Below are 23,420 nucleotides of genomic sequence, written 5' to 3' on the forward strand. Positions count from 1 at the left end.
AATGTCATGTTGGGTGTTCCGCTATACAAATGAACCAACACGGTTGTAGATGGTACAACTCTGTTTTATTACTCTTGATAACAACATCTGTAAACGTATGACTGTGGTTCGTACTTTACCCGTTAACCTGTGGACCTAGCCCTAACACTATCTTAGAGAGGCACTCAGCACATGGTGTATGTCTGAGTGGCACGCTGTGAGCTCTGTGTCCTGAGCTGTCTCCTGCTGGAATGAGCGGGAACTGTGGTGTTCCCCGTTTTATAGTGCGTGTGCTCTCACTGGTGATTGGCTGTGATGCTGCGTGTGTTGATTGGTCCGTTGATCTGCCCATCAGTGTGTATGTGTGTTTGCACCATGATATGTTTATCTGAATATCATGACATACAACAGGTCTGTCTGCAGCCAATACAGGGAGATTGCAAGTGACACAGAGAGTCTCAAAAAGGTTTTCAGCAGAGATTACAGGTTGCAAAGATGCCTTGTCTCCCTCTCTCTTATTTGGAACAAGTATATTCACCGTTTCAGAAGCCAACTTTACGAGGAACTACAGTCCAAAGATGTGCAGGTGGATTGCCCATGCTAAATTGCCCCTTAAGAGTCCAAAGAGGTGCAGGTTAGGTTGGGTTGTGAGGATCGGGCAGGGGAATGGGCCTAGATAAGGTTCAGACTCGATGGGCCAAAATGGCCTCCCTCTGCACTGTCAGGATTCCATGGATCTATGGAACCATTGGCCTAGCCAGCGATGCCCAAATCACGAATAAAGGGGAAAAAAATGAATATTATAGAAAGCAGTGGAAATAAAATTGATTCCAATCATATACCACTGGTTACCTCTTCCTAGTCATTGCATATATTAGAACAAGTATGGATCAGTCAGTTGAATCTGTTGCACCATTCAAAGAGATCATAGCTGGTCTGTATCTATCAGTTCTCAATTTATCCAGACAATTTGCTATCTATTAACCTCGAGTCTTAACCTATTAGCCTAGTGTCACATAAGGAACCTTGTCAAACACCATTTGCAGTTCCAAGTACATCTACAGTACTTGATTCACTTCATTTGTAATGGCTCCAAAAATATCACTTACAATAGGAATTTTCTTAGTTTCAATGTAGGTTATTTTGAACATTTGCTCTTGACCTCAAGCAAGAAGAAGATTGAATCAAGATGCTGAAACCCCACATGACCTTTTTAGATTTAATTTCTGATTAAGTGAAAGATTTTCAAAATGAATAAAGAAAAAGAGAAACAGTAGTCACTCTGTGAGTTTTCTTTTTAGGGCTGCAAGCATTGAAGAAAGGGGAAAAACTTTACCTTTTCTTTCAGCCTTCGTTTCAGTCTAACTTTGGAAGACTCCAATAGATAAACTTTTGGTTGATCCACCTGCCGATCTGAAATGCTATCTTTCCGTTTTATTTCAGAGTTCTGGAGGTTCTGCTGAGTTGGACTACTGGGCGGATCTGTAGGCTTATGCATCTCCCCTGCCATCTGGACAGGGCTGTGCGAGGGATCCTCACTTTGAACATTACTGCTGTCTTTGGCATTCCTGTTCAATTCCTTGTCATTAGGAGAGTGTCTCTGGTTGTGTTGCCATCGGCGCTGCTGGCTGTAGCCATGGTTCGGTGGACCCTGCTTTCCTGCAGCGTGTGGGGCTGGAGTCTGGTACTGTCTTGAGTGATCTCGGTTGTGCTTTGTGTTGCTTGGTTGATGCTCTCCATGTTGTTGCTGCACTTTGTTTCCTCCTGGAGTCCGCTGCTGTCTCCTACAAATTAGGACATTATGTCATAAGTATTATGCATTCAATAAATTAAGTTTATCTGTAACTCTCTTCAGCTCACACAGACCATGCACACCCTTCCGTGCAAGCGGACAAGATTTTACTTAAAGACTTAGAACATCCTAGAATAGACTAGACAATAATGCTAATATTTCTTAAATAGAATATATACTTTTCCCACCTATGGTTCAGTGGATGAACATATAACCTGGTATGGTACTGATGCACATAGAAAGGGTCCTGGTTCTCTATCTGTACCAAATTGGTTGCTGTTAGCTTGGGCGCATTTCAGGTGTTAGTCATTGTCAATGGATAGAACAAAATGTCAGCCAGATTCCCCATCTCGATCATTATCCAGAGACCCCTGCTGGAATGTGCCTGTGTGTGTCGGCCAACCTCCTCTGAAGTGTCTCGGGATGTTTTAACATTTTAAAAGTGCAATACAAATGTAAGTTGTTGATGTTAGAAGACAATATCAGGCTTTCCTAAGATACACCCCAAGATTGTACGCCATCCGCATTCCACTGACATAAGGAATGTGCCATCAGTCCTATTCTCAACCAATGCCATTCATGAACAGGCTCCGGAATGTGGCGACTGAGGGATTTTCACAGTAACTTCATTGCAATGTTAATGCAAGTCTACTTGTGACAATAATAACGATTATTATTATTACATTTTTCTGCAGAGGGATGATAATTAAGGGCAGAACCTCTGACTGGTCTTGCCCTTCCTCATTTCGGAAGATCTATTGTCGCACCCTACTGCCAACGCAGTTGAGATTAGTGAACTCACCACAGATTAGGGATCAAAACTGGGACCATCCTAGTCTGTCTGACTCAGTACAAAACTGTTTGCTTACCTAATGAATCATTAGGGGAGTTCTACCACAGACAGAGCAATTTCTAAACATTGAGTCACACAAATTATAATTTGTCTCTAATCAGGCCCTTTTAAATAGAGTTTTGTCCAAACAATGGTGTATTGTTCTAACATAATTCTATGAAGGGATTTGTAATAATCTGTTGTCCCCTCCACTTCTTTGCTCAGTTCAATAAAGTGTATTTCCACACATTTCTGACATGTTTCTCTCTGCTAATTCCGATGCAAGAGTGTTGAACTATAATGAGTTTTTATTGCTGATATCAAGATTGCTATAGGTTACAGGGCTAATTTTGAAGAATAATTTGGAAACTCTTTTCCCATCCTCACTAAAATAAAGGAAAATCATTAGTCTGACATCTACTTTGCATTCCAAATCCCCTCTCATATCCTACTGGCTTCTCAAGGACTGCATCTCACCCGCATTCTTTTAAGGCTTGCTAAAGAACAAAAAAGTTTTTCTCTTTGCAATTTCTTCCTTTCTTCCTTACTGTTCTATCCCTATAGTGTGTATCATTCAGACATATGGGGCAAACAGGCAAGTCGGTTTCTGGCTCTATCGTTGTCATTCAATAAGAACTTCACAGGTCCACAGATCACTGAACGGGGCAACACAGGTGGAGAAGCTAGTCAAGAAGGCATACGGCATGTTTGCCTTCATTGGCCGGGGCATTGAGTATAGAAATTGGCAAGTCATTTTGCAGCTGTATAGAACCTTAGTTAGGCCACACTTGGAGTACAGTGTTCAATTCTGGTTGCCACACTACCGGAAAGATGTGGAGGCTTTCGAGAGGGTGCAGAAGAGATTTACCAGGATGTTGCCTGGTATGGAGGGCATTAGCTATGAGGAGAGGTTGAATAATCTCGGTTTGTTCTCACTGGAACGACGGAGGTTGAGGGGCGACCTGACAGAGGTCTACAAAATTATGAGGGCATAGACAGAGTGGATAGTCAGAGGCTTTTCCCCAGGCTAGAGGGGTCAATTACTAGGGGGCATAGGTTTAAGGTGAGAGGGGCAAGGTTTAGAGGAGATGTACGAGGCATGTTTTTTACACAGAGGGTAGTGGGTGCCTGGAACTCGCTGCCGGAGGAGGTGGTGGAAGCAGGGACGATAGTGACGTCTAAGGGGCGTCTTGACAAATAAATGAATAGGATGGGAATAGAGGGATACGGACCCCGGAAGTGTAGAAGATTTTAGTTTAGATGGGCAGCATGGTCGGTGCAGGCTTGGAGGACTGAAGGCCCTTTTCTTTGTTCTTTGCTCAAGAGTCAGCAGGAGAAAAGTAGCCGTTTATTTCCCTCTTCTCCCACTCAATATCGATTCCAGATGGAGGGGCGAAGATTGGCAAAGTAATGTGTTGGCAATCATGTTTTCTCTACAAATGAGCACTATTTTCAGAATAAATTCAATATCCATGTGCGCAGACACAAGAGCAAAATACTGTGGATACTGGAAATCTAAAATAAAAACAAACAGAAACTTCTGGAAACACTCAGTATGTCAGGCAGTATCTGTGAAAGAGAGAAACGGTTGAGGTTGATGGCCTTTCATCAGAAACGCAAAGGATATATTAAGGAGAGCTTTACTGATTTAGGTGTGGGTACAAGAAACACACCAATGTAAAAGGTAATGAGCATTTTAAATGTGCTGAGGGCTATAAGTGACTTCATAGAATCATAGACGTTTACAGCATGGAAACAGGCCCTTCGGCCCAACCAGTCCATGCCGCCCAGTTTTTACCATTAAGCTAGTCCCAGTTGCCCGCACTTGGCCCATAACCCTCTATACCCATCTTACCCATGTAACTATCTAAATGCTTTTTAAAAGACACAATTGTACCCGCCTCTACTACTACCTCTGGCAGCACATTCCAGACACTCACTACCCTCTGAGTGAAGAAATTGCCCCTCTGGGCCCTTCTGAATCTCTCCCCTCTCACCTTAAACCTATGCCCTCTAGTTTTAGACTCCCCTACCTTTGGGAGAAGATGTTGACTATCTACCTTATCTATGCCCCTCATTATTTTATAGACCTCTATAAGATCACCCCTAAGCCTCCTACGCTCCAGGGAAAAAAGTCCCAGTCTATCCAGCCTCTCCTTATAACTCAAACCATCAAGTCCCGGTAACATCCTAGTAAATCTTTTCTGCATTCTTTCTAGTTTAATAATATCCTTTCTATAATAGGGTGACCAGAACTGCACACAGTATTCCAAGTGTGGCCGTACCAATGTCTTGTACAACTTCAACAAGACGTCCCAACTCCTGTATTCAATGCTCTGACCAATGAAACCAAGCATGCCGAATGCCTTCTTCACCACCCTGTCCACCTGCGACTCCACCTTCAAGGAGCTATGAACCTGTACTCCTAGATCTCTTTGTTCTATAACTCTCCCCAACGCCATACCATTAACTGAGTAGGTCCTGGCCTGATTCGATCTGCCAAAATGCATCACCTCACATTTATCTAAATTAAACTCCATCTGCCATTCGTCGGCCCACTGGCCTAATTGATCAAGATCCCGTTGCAATCCTAGATAACCTTCTTCACTATCCACTGTGCCACCAATCTTGGTGTCATCTGCAAACTTACTAACCATGCCTCCTAAATTCTCATCCAAATCATTAATATAAATCACAAATAACAGTGGACCCAGCACCGATCCCTGAGGCACACCACTGGTCACAGGCCTCCAGTTTGAAAAACAACCCTCTACAACCACCCTCTGTCTTCTGTCGTCCAGCCAATTTTGAATCCAATTGGCAACCTCACCCTGGATCCCGTGAGCTTTAACCTTCTGCAACAACCTACCATGCAGTACCTTGTCAAAGGCTTTGCTAAAGTCCATGTAGACAACGTCTACTGCATTGCCCTCATCTACCTTCTTGGTCACCCCCTCAAAAAACTCAATCAAATTTGTGAGACATGATTTTCCACGCACAAAGCCATGCTGACTGCCCCGAATCAGTCCTTGCCTCTCTAAATGCTTGTAGATCCTGTCTCTCAGAATACCTTCTAGCAACTTACCTACTACAGACGTTAGGCTCACCGGTCTGTAGTTCCCAGGCTTTTCCCTGCTGCCCTTCTTAAACAAGGGCACAACATTCGCTACTCTCCAATCTTCAGGCACCTCACCTGTGGCTGCCGATGATTCAAATAGCTCTGTTAGGGGACCCGCAATTTCCTCCCTGGCCTCCCACAACATCCTGGGATACATTTCATCAGGTCCTGGGGATTTATCTACCTTGATGCGCTTTAAGACTTCCAGCACCTCCTCCTCTGTAATATGCACACTTCTCAAGACATCACTATTTATTTCTCTTAGTTTCCTAACATCCATGCCTTTCTCCACCGTGAATACCGATGAGAAATATTCATTCAGGATCTCACCCAACTCTTGTGGCTCTGCACATAGATGTCCTTGTTGATCCTGAAGAGGCCCTACTCTGTCCCTAGTTACTCTTTTTCCCTTTATGTATCTGTAGAAGCTCTTTGGATTCTCCTTTGCATTATTTGCCAAAGCAATTTCATGTCCCCTTTTTGCCCTCCTGATTTCCCTCTTAACTCTATTTCGACAATCTCTATACTCTTCAAGGGATCCACTTGATCCCAGTTGTTTATGTACGTCATATGCCTTCTTCTTCTTTTTGACCAGAGTCTCAATATCTCGAGTCATCCAGGGTTCCCTACTTCTACCAGCCTTGCCCTTCACTCTAAAGGGAATGTGCTTACCCTGAACCCTGGTTAACACATTTTTAAAAGCCTCCCATTTACCAGCCGTCCCTTTGCCTGCCAACAGTCTCCCCCAATCTACCTCTGAAAGTTCCTGTCTGATACCATCAAAATTGGCCTTGCCCCAATTAAGAATTTTAACTCTTGGGCCAGACCTATCATTCTCCATAGCTATCTTCAAACTAATGGAGTTATGGTCACTTGTCCCAAAATGATCCCTCACTTACACTTCTGTGACTTGCCCTTCCTTATTTCCCAAGACGAGGTCAAGTTTTGCCCCCTCTCCAGTCGGTCCATCCACATACTGAATGAGAAACCGTGCCGAGGGATACGGACTTGAGAGGGCAGCATGGCGGCACAGTCGTTAGCATTGCTGCCTCGTGGCGCTGAGGTCCCAGGTTCGATCCCGGCTCTGGGTCACTGTCCGTGTGGAGTTTGCACATTCTCCCCGTGTTTGCGTGGGTTTCGCCCCCACAACCCAAAGATGTGCAGGGTAGGTGGATTGGCCGCGCTAAATTGCCCCTTAATTGGAAAAATGAATTGGGTACTCTAAATTTAAAAAAAATGAATAAGTGACTTGAGGAGCACATGAACAAGTTAGTAGATTAAGAGTTTTTCAGATGGAATTTAATGAAAGAATATAGAAAGGATATATAAATAAATATATACAGGTCCGTGCCTCGGCTTACCCATTAACCCCCATCCACCCTAACCCCCCATTCCCTCTTCTCCCCATCCCCCCGCAAACGCTCTGTCTCCCCTTCCATTCAAAACCCACCCCCGCAATGAACGACACGTGTGGCTCACGATGCCCCCTTTGTGCCCCGCAGGAGCAGTAGGCCCAAAACAGACGGGAGGGTACCGGACATCAGAGTCCTCACCAGCTACGAGGAAATTGCCCTGGAGGTCGCAGGGGTGGCTGAGGACAGATCTGTCACTGACATAGTGGTTGGCGTGCGGTGCAGAGGTGAGGATCCACCTTACCCAGATCACCTGTCACAAGTGAGTTGTTTTTTAAAAAAAAAATGAAAAGTACCCAATTATTTTTTTTCCAATTAAGGGGCAATTTAGCGTGGCCAATCCACCTATCCTGTACATCTGTGGGTTGTGGGGGTGAGACCCGCGTAGACACGGGGAGAATGTGCAAACTCCACACAGACAGTGACCCGGGGCTGGGATCGAACCTGGGACCTCAGTGCCGTAGGCAGCAGTGCTAACCACTGCACCACCGTGCCGCCTTTTTAAAAAAAAAGTACCCAGAGTACCCAATTATTTTTTTACAGGCGAGTTGTTTTTAAAAAAAAACCATTTTCTTAGGGTATTTGTAGTTTTTATAATAGTAATAACGACAACAGCGACATAAACATGGTACATAAAACATTTCCATCCCTATCCCATTATTCGCACCCCCAATCAATGAAACAATAGCCTAACACCCCTTCCCCCCGCCCCCGTGGATTTCTGCCTCTGCTGACATTTTAATTTTCTGCAGGAAAGTTGACGAACGGCTGCCACCTCCGGACGAACCCGAACATTGACCCCCTTAGGGCAAACTTTATTTTCTCAAGACTGAGAAACCCAGCCATGTCACTAACCCAGGTCTCTAATTTCAGGGGCTTCGATTCCCTCCACATTAACAGTATCTGTCTCCGGGCTACCAGGGAAGCAAAGGCCAAACCGTCAGCCTCTCTCGCCCCCTGGACTTCCGGCTTTTCCGACAGTCCAAAGATCGCCACCTCTGGATTCGGCACCACCAGTGTTTTAAGTACCGTGGACATTGCCTTAGCAAAACCCTGCCAAAACCCTCTAAGTTTCGGGCATGCCCAAAACACATGGACATGGTTTGCTGGACCTCCCGCGCACCTAGCACACCTGTCCTCTACCCCAAAGAACTTGCTCATCTGGGCCACCGTCATGTGTGCCCGGTGTGATGCACGATCATTGACCACTAAAGCGAGGTTGTGAAATGAAATGAAAATCGCTTATTGTCACAAGTAGGCTTCAAATGAAGTTACTGTGACAAGCCCCTAGTCGCCACATTCCGGCGCCTGTTCGGGGAGGCAGTTACGGGAATTGAACCGTGCTGCTGGCCTGCCTTGGTCTGCTTTCAAAACCAGCGATTTAGCCCTGTGCTAAACAGCCCCAACTGAAGTCCAACTGAAAGCTTTAATAAGCTAGATGTTTCCCCCAGCAGCTCATGTACAGAATGAAGGCTGCTGGGGCGGCACGGGCTCTTATACCCGCCTAGTAGGGCGGAGCTACCATACAGCTTGACCAACAGGAAGCATACAATTTCTACCAATGGTGTTCCAGTATTACCAGGTACCGTAATACCTCTACTACCACATTCACCCCCTGATAAAAAATAGTCCGGCGGGGGTGGTGGCCTGATACTACAAACATGGCAACGTGGTAGAATTAGTTATGGAGGTACCGTAATACCTCCGTACAGCGTTTTGTAACTATTCACAATTCTAGTCACTATTTACAATTTATGATTTAAATTTACAATTTAAAATGAAGCAATCAGTTGATCGGGGGCCCTGGTCATCCTCTGTGATCGTCGGAGCTTCGGTGGTGACTCCGGTGGAGGCTCGGGCGTCTGTGACTCCGGGAGCGTGGCCTCGATCTCTGTGGCAGCTTCGACACTCCTAGTCGGCGCTGGTGGGGAAAACGGTTGACCTGGGAAGGGAGCGCCTATGGGGTGCATCGGTGGGTGGGGGGGCCTAGATGGGGCCGGCGGAAGGACCGATCCTCCTGTAAGGTGCCCTGGTGGAGGGGAGGGTGGGACTGGTGGCTGGGGTGTGCGTGGGGCTCCGGCGGGCGCCAGGTCTCGTAGGGAGACCGTATCTTGTCGGCCGTCGGGGTACGCCACACAGGCGTACTGGGGGTTAGCGTGGAGAAGATGGACCCTCTCGACCAACGGGTCCGACTTGTGCGCCCGCACGTGTTTTCGGAGCAGGATGGGTCCGGGTGCTGCCAGCCAGGTCGGGAGCGAGGTCCTAGAGGAGGGCTTCCTGGGGAAGACAAGGAGACGTTCGTGAGGTATCTGGTTGGTTGTGGTACAAGCAGTGACCGGATGGAGTGGAGGGCATCCGGGAGGATTTACTGCCAGCGGGAGACTGGGAGATTCCTGGACCGTAGAGCCAGTAGGACGGTCTTCCAGACCGTTCCGTTCTCCCTCTCTACCTGTCCGTTACCCCGGGGGTTGTAACTGGTCGTCCTGCTCGAGGCGATGCCTTTGCTGAGCAGGAATTGACACAGTTCGTCGCTCATAAAGGAGGACCCCCTATCACTATGTATGTAGGCGGGGAACCCGAACAGTGCAAGGATGCTATGGAGGGCCTTGATGACGGTGGTTGCGGTCATGTCAGGGCAAAGCATGGCGAATGGGAACCGGGAGTACTCGTCAATCACGTTCAGGAAGTACGTGTTGCGGTCGGTGGAGAGGAGGGGGCCTTTGAAGTCCATGCTGAGGCGTTCAAAGGGACGGGAAGCCTTTATCAGGTGCGCTTTCTCCGGCCTTTAGAAATGCGGTTTGCACTCCGCGCAGATTTGGCAGTCCCTGGTGGCTGTCCTGACCTCGATGGAGTAGGGCAGGTTGTGGGTCTTGATAAAGTGGAAAAAGCGAGCGACCCCCGGGTGGCAGAGGTCCTCGTGGAGGGCTCAGAGGCGGTCCACTTGTGCGGTGGCACATGTGCCGCAGGACAGGGCGTCAGGAGGCTCGTTTAGCTTCCCGGGACGTTACAAGATCCCGTAGTTGTAGGTGGAGAGTTCGATCCTCCACCGCAAGATTTTATCGTTTTTTATCTTGCCCCGCTGTGCATTACCGAACATGAAAGCAACCGACCGTTGGTCAGTGAGGAGAGTGAATCTCCTGCCGGCCAGGTAATGCCTCCAATGTCGCACAGCTTCTACTATGGCCTGGGCCTCCTTTTTGACTGAGGAGTGGCGGATTTCGGAAGCATGGAGGGTACGTGAGAAGAAGGCCACGAGTCTGCCCGCTTGGTTGAGGGTGGCCGCCAGAGCTACATCAGACCCGTTGCTCTCGACCTGGAAGGGGAGGGACTCGTCGATGGCGTGCATCGTGGCCTTTGCAATGTCCGTTTTGATGCTTCTGAAGGCCTGGCGGGCCTCTATCGACAGGGGAAAAGCTGTGGATTGGATCAGGGGATGGGCCTTGTCCGCATCGCTAGGCAGCGCTTCAGGGCCTTGGAGAAGTGAGGGAGGGGGAACTCCATAAGGGGGTGCATGCGCTCAGGGTCGGGGCCTATAACTCCATTTCGCACTACCCAGCCGAGGATGGCTAGGCGGTCAGTGCTAAACACGCATTTGTCCTTGTTGCATGTAAGGTTAAGGATCTTTGCGGTCTGGAGGAATTTTCGGAGGTTGGTGTCGTGGTCATGGCCGCATGTGGTGACATCATCGAGATACGTGAATGTTGCCCGTAAACCGTACCAGTCAACCATTCGGTCCATCTCGCGCTGGAAGACCGAGATCCCGTTGGTGACACCGAAGGGAACCCTTAAGAAGTGATAGAGCCGCCCATCTGCCTTGAAGGCAGTGTATTTGCGGTCACGAGTGCGGATGGGGAGCTGGTGGTAGGCGGACTTAAGATCCACCGTGGCGAAGACCTTGTAATGCGCGATCCTGTTTACCAGGTCAGATATGCGGGGGAGAGGGTACGCGTCCAGCTGCGTTAACCTGTTGATGGTCTGACTGTAGTCGATGACCATCCTGTGCTTCTCCCCGGTCTTTACCACCACGACTTGAGCTCTCTAGGGACTGTTGTTGGCTTCAATGACTCCTTCCCTCAGCAGCCTTTGGACCTCTGACCTAATAAAGATCCGGTCCTGGGCACTGTACTGTCTGCTCCTGGTGGCGACGGGTTTGCAATCCGGGGTGAGGTTCGCAAACAGGGAAGGCGGGTCGACCTTAAGGGTCGTGAGGCCGCAGACAGTGAGGGAGGGTATAGGGCCGCCGAATTTGAAAGTTAGACTTTGGAGATTATACTGGAATTTTAAACCCAGGAGTGTGGCCGCGCAGAGATGGGGAAGGACGTAGAGCCGGTAATTTTTAAACTCCCTTCCCTGGACTGTGACGTTTGCTACACAAAACCCCTTTATCTCTACTGAGTGGGAACCGGAGGCCAGGGAGATTTTTTGATTAACGGGGTGGACGAGGAGAGAACAGCGCCTTACCGTGTCGGGGTGTATGAAGCTCTCCGTGCTCCCAGAGTCGATTAGGCAGGACGTCTCGTGCCCGTTGATAAATACAGTCGTTGTAGCAGTCGAGAGTGGTCGAGGCCGGGAGTGATCCAGAGTCACCGAGGCTAAACGTAGCAGTTGAGCGTTCTCTTCGGGCAGTGTGTGGTCAGCTGAGCTGGGGTCCTGGGGGTCCATCCAAGATGGCGGCTCCCATTGGTCGCACATGGCTGGGGGTGCACAAAATGGCGGCGCCCATCCATTTAAGGTGGCGTCCGCGGGACAAGGTGGCGGTGCCCGGGGGCCGCACGTGGCCCTGGAGTAGGGAGATAGCGGCGCCCGCTGGTCGCAAGGGGACCGCGGAGAGGTTTGTAGTGGCGGTCCGCATTCGCCGCCGGGGACCGCGGCAACTGCACGGGCCTGGCATACCCCCACGAAATGGCCCTTTTTACCGCATCCCTTGCAGGTGGATGCGCGGGCTGGGCAGCGCTGGCGGGGGTGCTTGGCCTGCCTGCAAAAGTAGTAGCGGGGCCCCCCGGGGTTGCCAGGCCGCCTTGCAGCACAAGCTTGTGGGGGGATTTGGGATGTCTCGGGGTCGGCTGCGGAGGGGTTCCACGCTGCCCAGGGGGCTGCCGCGCGGTCGGGAACGTAAGCGCGGGCGTTTCTGGAGTCCACATCCAGGGAGCCTGCAAGGGCCCGTGCCTCCTTGAGACCTAGAGTGTCTTTTTCCAGCAATCGCTGGCGGATTTTGGAGGACAGCATACCTGCTACGAAAGCGTCCCGGACCAAGAGTTCAGTGTGTTCGCTCGCCGAAACTTGCGGGCAGCTGCAGTTTCTCCCCAACACCAGGAGTGCACGGTAGATTTCTTCCAGCAATTCCCCAGGGATTTGTCGCCTCGTTGCTAGCACATGTCGGGCATAGACCTGGTATATCGGGCGAATATAATGTCCTTTTAGCAGCTCTATTGCTGCATCAAAGTCTTCCGTGTCCTCGATGAGGGTGTAAATCTCCGGGCTCACCCTCGAGTGCAGGACTTGCATTTTCTGTTCTCCCGTGGGTGTGTTTTCGGCCGTCCCGAGATATCCTTCAAAACACGCCAGCCAGTGCTTGAAGATTGCCTGCCGCTGAGTTCGCCGCGTGGGGGCTGAGTTGCAGACACTCCGGCTCGATTCGGAGCTCCATCCTTTAAAATCTAGCTTATTAAATTGATGCACGATCAATGACCACGAAAGCGAGGTTGTCGTCCAACTGAAGGCTTTAATAAGCTAGATGTTTCCCCCAGCAGCTCAGGTACAGAATGAAGACTGCTGGGGCGGCACGGGCTCGTATACCTCGCCTAGCAGGACAGAGCTACCATACAGCTTGACCAATAGGAAGCATACAATTTCTACCAATGGTGTTCCAGCATTACCAGGTACCATAATACCTCTACTACCACACGGTGGACTACCTTAAATTGTATCAGGCTAAGCCTGGCACATGATGAGGATGTGTTAATCCTGCTTAAGGCATCCGCCCACAGACCCGCCTCTATCTCTCCCCCTAGCTCATTTTCCCACTTGCTCTTTAGTTCCTCTATCGGTGTTTCCTCTAACTCCATAAGTTCTTTGTAGATATCTGATACCTTCCCCTCTCCCACCCATGTTCTGGAAACTACCCTGTCCTGTATCCCCGTGGTGGCAGGAGCGGGAAGGTCGGAACCCGCCTTCTCAGAAAATCTCGTACCAGCAGATGTCCAAACCCATTCCCTGCTGGAAGTTCAAATTTCTCCTCCAAATCCTTCAAGCTAGGGAAGCTCCCGTCTATAAATAGATCTCCCAACCTCTCAATTCCTACTCGTTGCCATCTCCGAAACCCCCCATCCAGTCTTCCCTGCACAAACCGATGGTTGTTGTAAATCGGGGCCCAGACCGATGCTCCTTCAGCTCTCCTATATCTCCTCCCCTTCCCCCAGATTTTCAGAGCCGCCACTACCACCGAGCTTGTGAAGTACCGGGCTGGCGAGAATGGCAGAGGTGCTGTTATCAGTGCCCCCAAACTTGTGTTCTTACTGAATGCCGCCTCTACATGCTCTCACACCGACCCCCTCCCCCACTACCCACTTCCTAATCATGGCTATATTAGCCACCCAGTAGTAGTCGCAAAGGTTCGGCAGTGCCAACCCACCCTCCCCCCGACTACGCTCCAACAACACTTTCTTCACTCGCGGGGTTTTACCCGCCCACACAAAGCTCGAAATAACCTTATTCACCCTTTTTAAAAAGGCCCTCAGGATAAAGATGGGGAGACACTGAAAGACAAATAGAAATCTGGGGAGGACCGTCTTTTTCACGGTCTGTACCCTCCCCGTCAGTGACAGCGGGAGCATGTCCCATCTCCTAAAGTCCTCCTTCATTTGTTCTACAAGCCGGGACAAGTTTAGCTTGTGCAGTGTCTCCCATTCCCGTGCCACCTGGATTCCCAGATAGCGAAAGCTCCTTCCCACCATTCTAAATGGCACCATTCTCTCCCAGTCTCCTCTCCTGTCCCCTCGCCTGGATCGGGAACATCTCGCTTTTCCCCATATTCAATTTATACCCCGAAAACTTACCAAATTCCCCTAAGATCCCAGGCCCAGTGTACGGCAGCGGGTGGCAGCCTCCTTACCACGCTGGAACAGGTTGGCCCACCTCTCTTCCACGGCATCGAGCTCTGAGTCCCCAAACTGGGGTGCTGCTCTTTGTGATGCCATCTTGTTGGCTGGGATGAGTGTGTAGGGAATGGAGTGTTAACATGTGGCTGCAGCTTGTCAGCCTCTCGAATTGGACACTGTTCTTCATTGGAATGACTTGAGTTCCACGTGGTGCCGGTGCTAGCCCATTAACGGATCATGAATTGCTCCAGGACCGGCGGCAATTTAGTTGTCGCAGAGGTCCACCGATTCAGTTCTGGTGTCAAAACTTAGGGCTGGATTCTCTGATATTGAGGCTATGTCCGGAGGAAGTGTCTAGTTCTACGATGAAAAAAATCGGCGAGGCTCCAGCACCAACTCTTCGACCAATGAGGGGCTAGCAGCCGTGCCACGTAAAACACATGGTCTTCCACGAAATAAATGGCCGAAGAATTGCCAGGTCCGTGGCCGCGAATGTGCAGACCCGCAGCGGTCGTGCCGTACAACATGGTGCAGGCCGGGCTGACCCGACCTGCCAGATAGTGCCCTCCTGGACACTCCCTCGCCATCCCCCACCAGTCCACCCAGCCCTCTTCGGCGTACCCCCCGGCCAGTGACATGGCCCCCCACCGACTGTGGCGGCGTTGGACACGGTCTGCAGCCGCCACACCGGGTCCACGCCCTATCGAACTCAGCCCATCGGGGGTGGAGCATCAGGGGAAGACCTTCTGGTAACGTCCAGAGGCTGCCCCAACGGCGTGTGGCATACTCCCCGATGATGCTGTTTTGGTGGGGTCGGAGTATCCAAAAACAGGTGCCGCCGCCCAATTCAGTTGTAAATAGGGATTCTCCGCCCGATTCCTGATTACGAAATCAGCGTCGGCAAGTGGAGAATCCTGCCCTTAGTCTCTGAAATGGAGAATCCCGCCCGCCGTTCCTCAAACTTAATTTTAGCTCCATTGTAACACTCCAATAGGCCGAGGACAGAGTGGTCAGGCTGGAAAGAGCTAGAATTAAAATGACAGGTGACTGGAGGCTCAGGGTCACGCTTGTGGACAGGACACAGGTGACCCGGAAAGTGGTCACCCAAACTGCATTTGGTCTCCCCTACGTAGAGGAAACCACACAGTGAACCCATTATACTGAATTGAAAGTAAATTGCTGTTTCACCTGGGAGTTATATTTGGGGATTTGAGAAGGAAGGACAGATGTTTCATCTGCTGTCTTTGCATTGAAAGGTGTGATGGGAAGGGGAAAGATAGTAGTTAGCACTGCTGCCTCACTGCACCGAGGACCCAGGTTCGATCCTGGCCCCGGGTCACTGTCCGTGTGGAGTTTGCACATTCTCCCGGTGCCTGCGTGGGACTCACCCCCACAACCCAAAGATGATCATGGTAGGTGGATTGGCCACGCCAAATTGTCCCTTAATTGGAAACATTTGGAAACGTTTGGTAGTGACATCATGCTCATAGAGGGAATGGTGGAAGATGATCCTTCGACTAAAGTGGCTGGTGGGTAGAAGATAAGGACAAGCATGTCACTCCGAGTCTTTCTAAGAAATGACTTGCAACTCTTCTTCCTCCGAACAAAAGATTGGTGGGCAGCACGGTAGCCTTGTGGATAGCACAATTGCTTCACAGCTCCAGGGTCCCAGGTTCGATTCCGGCTTGGGTCACTGTCTGTGCGGAGTCTGCACATCCTTCCCGTGTGTGCGTGGGTTTCCTCCGGGTGCTCCGGTTTCCTCCCACAGTCCAAAGATGTGCAGGTTAGGTGGATTGGCCATGATAAATTGCCCTTAGTGTCCAAAATTGCCCTTAGTGTTGGGTGGGGTTACTGGGTTATGGGGATGGGGTGGCGGTGTTGACCTTGGGTGGGGTGCTCTTTCCAAGAGCTGGTGCAGACTCGATGGGCCGAATGGCCTCCTTCTGCACTGTAAATTCTATAAATTCTATAAATATTTCTTTATTTAAATAAGTAAGAAATATGAACTTAATTCTTCAAGACAGTTATTACGGTGAAATAAGACACCTGTGGATCAGTTTTGCTTTTAAGTGCAGGTGCCTGTTCTGCCATGTTTGATTCTCTCAAGTTATTTCACAGTTGTAAATGAGAATTGCCTTCAACAATCAGGAGTTGAATAAAAGGTTGTTCAACATTTTTGAGCAACTGTTCTTTTGCTCAAATTTACAACATGTCACGTCAGTCAAATGGCCAGCCCATTTCAAATACTTCTTTGTTTTGTGTGACAACCTCTCTAACCACCAGCATAAAGTGGTTTTCATAATTAGACATCTTACAACACATGCCGTGACAATAGGTTTATTTGCACCACCCTTTTATTATAAAGTGCCCTCAACTGTGCATTTACCATGACACAATGCCCAGCAATGCTCAGATTTGATCCCAACACCAGAGAAAATTAATTTCACTTCCCCAGTCATGAGGAATGCAGGGTAATCCATGGAGGAAAATGAGACACCCACAAAGTTTTGGCAGCTATTCAACAAGTTCATACAATAGAATATCCTAATGTCATTAACAGCTGGAAAGATTTGTCATGCAGATAGAATCGCAGAGACTGGTTTGGTGTTGGTATTACGGCCCTTAACGTTTACCAAATATTAGTGGCAACCCTTAAATTGGTCTGACAATCTCACTCAACACTAGTAACAGCTGATATTGATATAGCCTCTTTAACATGGTAAAATATTCCAAGGCTTTTCGCAGGAACATTATCAAACAGAATTTGAAACTAACCCACTTTCGGGAAGATGGTGACAAAGTGAGGTAGCTTTTAAGCAGTGCCCTAAAAGAGGAAAGATCTGGAGAAGGAATTCCTGTGCTTGGGGCTTCGGCAACAGAAGGAAGATTGCCAATGTTGGACCAATTAAAAACAAGACCCCGCTAGTCGTTCCGATGGGAGGAGAATATGGCGGGAGGAACAGAAATCGTGGCTGCCTCCGGAATTCGGGATGGGGCAGCCTGCAACCCTGGAACCCAGAATACAACAGCAGTGGGTTGGGCGTGCATCTGCAGGTGGATCTTCCAGATTCGGTGTACTGTGGCGGGCCTATCTTCTAGCCTCAGAATGTTCCTGGCGATCTATCTTTGTTCTCAGGAGGTCCATCCACTGGTCTCAGAGTGTTCCCGGAGATCCATCTTCATTTTCAGGCGGTTCACCTTCTTTCATCAATGCAGGGTTGTTGATGTTTTGCGCTTTTTCAATATGGCACCCAGGCATGACGGCGGACTACACGCCACCCAGACATGCCCGTGTGGCATAAAACACCCCAATGCATTATTAATGAGGTCGAGGCTGGAATATTTGGTGTGTTTTCCCGCCAACCTCTGCAGCAGGAAGCACTCTTCATTCCTGCCCTGCCCAATGGGCCTGAATATTCAATTAAGGAAATGTCCATGTTGGTACATTTTTGTTTCACAAATTCTGTAGAAGACAGTTCTTTCTCACCACAGAGACACGAGACAAAAAGATGTTGGATTGAACTCTGGTTCTTTATCTTATCCTAATGGATGCGGTTTCCAGTTGTATAACAAGTAGTGTAAATTATCAAACCAATTTATTATTCTTCTTCTGAAAAATTATAAGCAATTACAAAATCAACATTTTACTTGTTCGTTTTTGAGAATTTTCCCTTTCCTCTCAATGGCCAGCTTCTTGTGGAGGCATAAATACCCAAACCTTGCCTTAATTTCCTGATCCTGGTGACTAGTGGATGGGGTGGGGAGAGCAGGGTACAGTCCAGCAGGTACTGAAGGCCTCTAGTACTTTACTCCAGTGACAATGGTTTACTGCTTCATTGAGATCTACTGCTTGTTCTTCAGTCAATCACAACTGAGTTCAGTTTTGTTGTCATCTGATAGTTTTCAACATGGTTGCTGGCATATATTAGCTTAGAGAAAGCCAGCTGACGTCCCACCCTCCCCATCTCCTTCCCACCACTTAATTCAGGGATACTATAACCAACTGTCGTCCTTACAGACTAGTTAGCCTTGTAGATACCACAAATTGAGCACAGGACCTCATTGGTCTGCATAGGCACTTTTTATCTGCTGAGTCATTATAAAGCTAAACAATATAATTTCTAATGCATGGCCCCCAATGATATCTTAAGAACACCAAATTAGCCATCTGGCAAGATAGGCCTGTTGGCCGCAAGAGTTTTCTTTTAAAATATAATAAAGAACAAAGAACAAAGAAATGTACAGCACAGGAACAGGCCCTTCGGCCCTCCAAGCCCGTGCCGACCATACTGCCCGACTAAACTACAATCTTCTACACTTCCTGGGTCAAAAATAATGAAGCATTTTGAGAAGGGAATTGCTGAGAGACACAATACCACCACCAGTTTTTCCCCAGGGTAGAACTAACCTTTCATGGGACCTTCTCTCACTGGCTGGAAGGACCACCGTTAGCTTCTCTTGGTTGATGTAAACATATCTATAAGTGTGATAGTGCAAGTACTTGAGGATAACAGGCAGTGATATGACAATAGTGAGAAAGAGGGAAGAAATTATAACTAAAAAGACAAAACATTGGGACGATGACAAAAAAAGAGGTAACCAATTATCCACTGAATACTCGGTGGCACTATTTTAAATGCTAAAATTGAATTGCGGGAAGGTGTACTCACCAAGAGTCTGAAAAAAAAATCCCAATATGCACCATGGTTATTTAACTAGCATGGTGGCATCATTGGCAATACTTCAAACCGAAGGCTATTCACCACTTCCCACAGAATACACAATTACATGCATCTTGGATTTTGCACAATACTCCAATTTAAAGCCGCAAATCCTTCAATGATTATATGGTGGACTTTAATAACAGAGATGGAGCCAAATAATGACTAAACAGACTGAGAGCAGAGCTGATGTCATGTGTAAATCACATTGCTGTGGGCTTAGTGCCGATACTGGAATGCGCCAAACATTGAACCCACCCATCCCAAAGCAGCTTAGTAACCACGTTCCCATGAGTCTGCAGTTTATTTTGCAACAAGTAAAGGAAACGCAGGAGAATTATCAAACGGATTATTTCTTCTATTATCTCTCAAGTTGGTGGCACTCCCTTGATTGAGCAGTAATAAATACAATGGTCCAGTTTACAGGTTGTCTAGGGAGATGTAAGATAAAATTAAAAAGATAATTTTCCAGGGAAAACTGGGGCGGGATTCTCCCCTACCCGGCGAGGCGGGGGGTCCCGGCGGGATGGAGTGGCGTGAACCACTACAGCATCAGGCCGCCCCAGAGGTGCGGATTTCTTTAGGGGCCAAGTCCTCACCTTTCGGGGCTAGGCCCGCACCGGAGTGGTTGCCGTCCCGCCGGCTGGCGTGGAAGGCCTTTGGCGCCATGTGGCGGGGGGGGGGGGGGGGGGGGGGGGGGGTGATATTGCCCGCTTTCCAGAGAGCCGACTAGAGCCCCACATTGCCTCCTTTTGACATGTACCACAGCATTAAGTGACAAACAAGAGTGCTTTGGAATAGTTAAGTGTAGAGCGAACAAGGGCGCGGAACAGGAGTGGAGACGGGGTGGAGTTAGGCAAAGGTACAGAGGTGGAAATAAGCAATGTTTGTGACAGGATAGAATGGTGGTCGGGAGCTCATCTTGGAGTCAAATATGACACCATGGCTGCCTCAGCATCAGACAGTTGCCAAGGAGTTGTCAGCACTGTGGCGGGCAGAAACTTGATTGAAGGGATTCAAACCTGGAATGCCAGAAAAATGGTTGGAGTTTTGGGAGGCGACAACATTTTCAAGGACTTTGGAGAGGAAAGGGAGGTTGAAGATAGGGCAGTCATTTGCAAAGACAATGCAAGGATCGTTTTTTGAGGAGAATCTGAATAACAGCAGATTTAAAGGCGAGAGGGACAGTACATAAGGAAAGGGAATCATTAACAGTATCAATATGAGACTTCTGGTGCCGGCCATGGAGTGAGTGGTCACTTAGTTGGTAGCTTCCGCTCGTGGTGGACGATTTACGGTAGGTTTGATCGACAAAACAGGAGACTGGTGAAGTAGAGGAGAAGGATTCCCCACCAGTGTATGGATTTGTGGACCAGCAGTGGTCTGAAAAGGAGAGATTTTGGTCGAAGACGGGAGTGGAGCCTGCAGCACAGGAGAATATGGCAGAGGGTCAGGGACCCCAACTGCCAGATCGTGGTCAACAGAGCAACTAATGGCCTTTCTCCAGGAGAACTTTGCTCAGCAAAGAAAGGAATATCTGGATCCGATTAAGACGGGGATTGACCATGTGGAGCAGAGATTGGAAGCCCAGGGCCAGGCGACCCAGAAGATGGAAGAGGCGGTTGCTGAGCACGATGAGCAGCTAGCCGCGATGGCAGTGGAGATGGGACTGATGAAGGACCAACAGAAGAGGCTGCAAGAGAAAGTGGAGGACTTGGAGAACAGATCGTGCAGCCAGAACCTGAGGATTCCTGGCCTATCGGAGGGCAGCGAGGGATCGGTCGCTGGGGCATATGCGGCAGGTATGTTCGAGAAGCTGCTGGGGGAAGGTGCGTTTGCTCGACCCTTGGAGGTGGACAGGGCACACAGAGCGCTTATGTGGAAGTCGCTGAGGAATGGGCAGCCGAGGGCCATGGTGGTACGAATGCACGGTTCCTGGACATGGAATAGATCTTGAGGTGGGCCAGGCAGACGAGGAGCTGCATATGGGAAGGCAACGAGCTGTGTATTTACCAGGATTGGGTGCGGAACTGGCCAAAAGGGCGGGTTTCAACAAGGTGAAATCGGCCGTCTTCAAGGGGGTGAAGTGCGGCATGCTGTACCCAGTGCGTTTATGGGTCACAAATGAGGGCCAGAAACTTTATTTCAGATCGCCAGATCAGGCGATGAACTTTGTTAAGGCCAGCGGACTGGCAGGTGATGGAAGACATTGGGCGGATTCTCCAAAAATGGGGCTATGTCCCAAGGCCGGCGTAAAAACGCTGGAGTCCAGTGGGGAGTAGGATGTTCGGCGCCATGGGCGGGGGCTACCAGGTTAGCTGGGCGAGCTGTCTAGCTCACGGACGGCAGATGATAAGTTTGTTGAGGGGGGTTGGGATTGTTAATGTGTTATTGGGGGAGGGGGAGGGGAAAGGAGGGGAGGTTATTGATCTGCTGACAGGGGAGGGACTGGCGCTTGGAGACAAATTGGGGGTTGATGACGGTAAGCGCCCGAGGGCGGGCCTGAGGGGATGCGGGACACGGGCTGTAAAAAAAACCCCCAGTATCAATATGGAGACCAAGAAGGCGAATTAGGTGGGGAGCAGTTTGGTGGGAATAGAGTTGAGGGAGCAGAAGGTGGAAGTCACAGGCAAGATGGCATGAGCAGAGATAAAATAGAAGATGGAAAAACATGAGAGTCGAATCCGAGAAATGCAAGGTATATGCGGAGAACGTCACGGTAGCACAGTGGTTAGCACCGTTGCTTCAAAGCGCCAGGGACCCGGGTTCGATTCCCGACTTGGGCCACTGTCCGTGTGGAGTCTGCATGTTCTTCCCATGTCTGCGTGGGTTTGCTTCAGCTGCTACAGTTTCCTCCCACAAATCCCGAAAAACGTGCTATTAAACGTGGACATTCTGAATTCTCCCTCAGTGTACCCGAACTAGGCGCCGGATTGTGGCGACTAGGGGATTTTCACAGTAACTTCATTGTAGTGTTAATATAAGCCTATTTGTGACACTAATAAAGATTATTATTATACAGCACTTTATAGCATTTTTCCAAGTGATTAATGAACGGGACAGATCTAACACAACAGAAACTGGGAAAAGCTGGGGGGGGAAGGTTTAGTCAAAATGGTGGATTTTAAGAAGGTATATCTAGAATCTGTTAAAGTAGCACGTATGGACCATCATGTAGAAAACAAAGGGTTGATTTATTTACGGTACACAAGAACCTCCACTCTCCAAAAGGGTGTCCCTCCTCAATCTGCACCCAGATCGGGGTTTTTATACTAGTGATCTAATCCCCTGTTAAGGGGAAGCTCCGCCTCCATTACCAGGGAAGCTCTTATTCAGTGGAATCTGGTAGTCCTGATGCAGTGACTTCCGTGAGGGTTATAACAGTATCCAAGATGGAGAATGATACAATGCGATGGGAGGATGGAAATTGAAAATGCTGAGGAACAACAACTGAAGAGTCGAATCACAATGGAATGGAGCACAGCCAAGGAGGAGGATGCAGTCAGCGGAAGCTGGAGGCGCTGACGTTGAAGTCAAATTAGGTGTCTTTAGCACACACTTGGAAGCAATAATGTTACCAGGAGGGAACATCTAAGAAGAGGAAAAGTAGAAACCAATGGATAAAACAGAGGTCACAGAGGTTGACAGCACACAAAAGGCCCTTCAGCCCATCGCATCTGTCCCGGTCAAAAACAACCACCGATCTATACTAGCCCCATTTTCCAGCACTTGGCCACATGGCGTTGTGACTGGAGTTCCAGGAGAAGGTATTGTTTGAGATTTGTATGGATATAATGGACTATCTGGATGAAGAGAGGAGGAGCAAGACACATCATGGTAACAATCCTGCAGGGTAAAAATTGGTGGCTTTCATCAGGATGGTTTTCAGTGTATGTCAAATTGAAGATGTTTAAACTAAGTGCAATGACCAGAGGTGGGTACAGGGGTGACGAAGTGAAGCATACAAGGACCATTACAAGGAAAAGATTAGAAATGGGCAGTTGTTGAAGAGCACAGAATACCAATGGTGGACATTTTTAGAGCGATGATGTCATTCTGAGTTTACGGAAGTGATTTATATGCACTTAAATCAACTGGACTCAAGAATGAAGGAACAACATAAACATTTTCCAACTGTACTAAATCCAAGAAGCTAGGGCATGGGGTTGGTGGTTTGGCAAATTAGAACAACATATTAAGAGCTAACAAAATGTGAAGACAGGTGGAAGATGCAAATTATTGTACAGAACTGTGAAGCAATTTTGGATGCAAGACTAGGAAAAGGAAATACACATTAAATTGTAAGATTGTGAATTGAGTAGAGCAGTGGAAGGATCAACAGATACAAAGGTAATGAAACATTGGAGCACAAGTAGATAATGTCATTAAAAAAGGCAACCAGATCCTTGGTTTTATATCCAGTGGTGTAAAATACAGTGTAGTGTAAAAAAAGTGTAAATGTTGAACTT

At 48.6% G+C, this 23,420-nt stretch overlaps 1 protein-coding gene across 3 annotated transcripts in view; it reads right to left on the reverse strand.

Moving 5' to 3' along the window:
- ctif (CBP80/20-dependent translation initiation factor) overlaps positions 1-23,420 on the reverse strand; it is a 455,795-nt gene that overhangs the window by 123,865 nt on the left and 308,510 nt on the right. For 2 of the 3 annotated variants that reach the window (XM_072497444.1, XM_072497442.1), the window contains 2 exons: positions 18,639-18,707; positions 1,316-1,763 (listed from right to left, as the gene is read on the reverse strand). In XM_072497444.1, coding sequence (XP_072353545.1) covers positions 1,316-1,763; positions 18,639-18,707 — 517 coding nt within the window. The remainder of the gene's footprint in view (positions 1-1,315; positions 1,764-18,638; positions 18,708-23,420) is intronic. The other variant, XM_072497443.1, reaches the window with a different exon arrangement.

This window comes from Scyliorhinus torazame, chromosome 3 (genome assembly GCF_047496885.1).
Source record: "Scyliorhinus torazame isolate Kashiwa2021f chromosome 3, sScyTor2.1, whole genome shotgun sequence".
In the NCBI taxonomy this organism is placed as follows: Eukaryota; Metazoa; Chordata; class Chondrichthyes; order Carcharhiniformes; family Scyliorhinidae; genus Scyliorhinus; species Scyliorhinus torazame.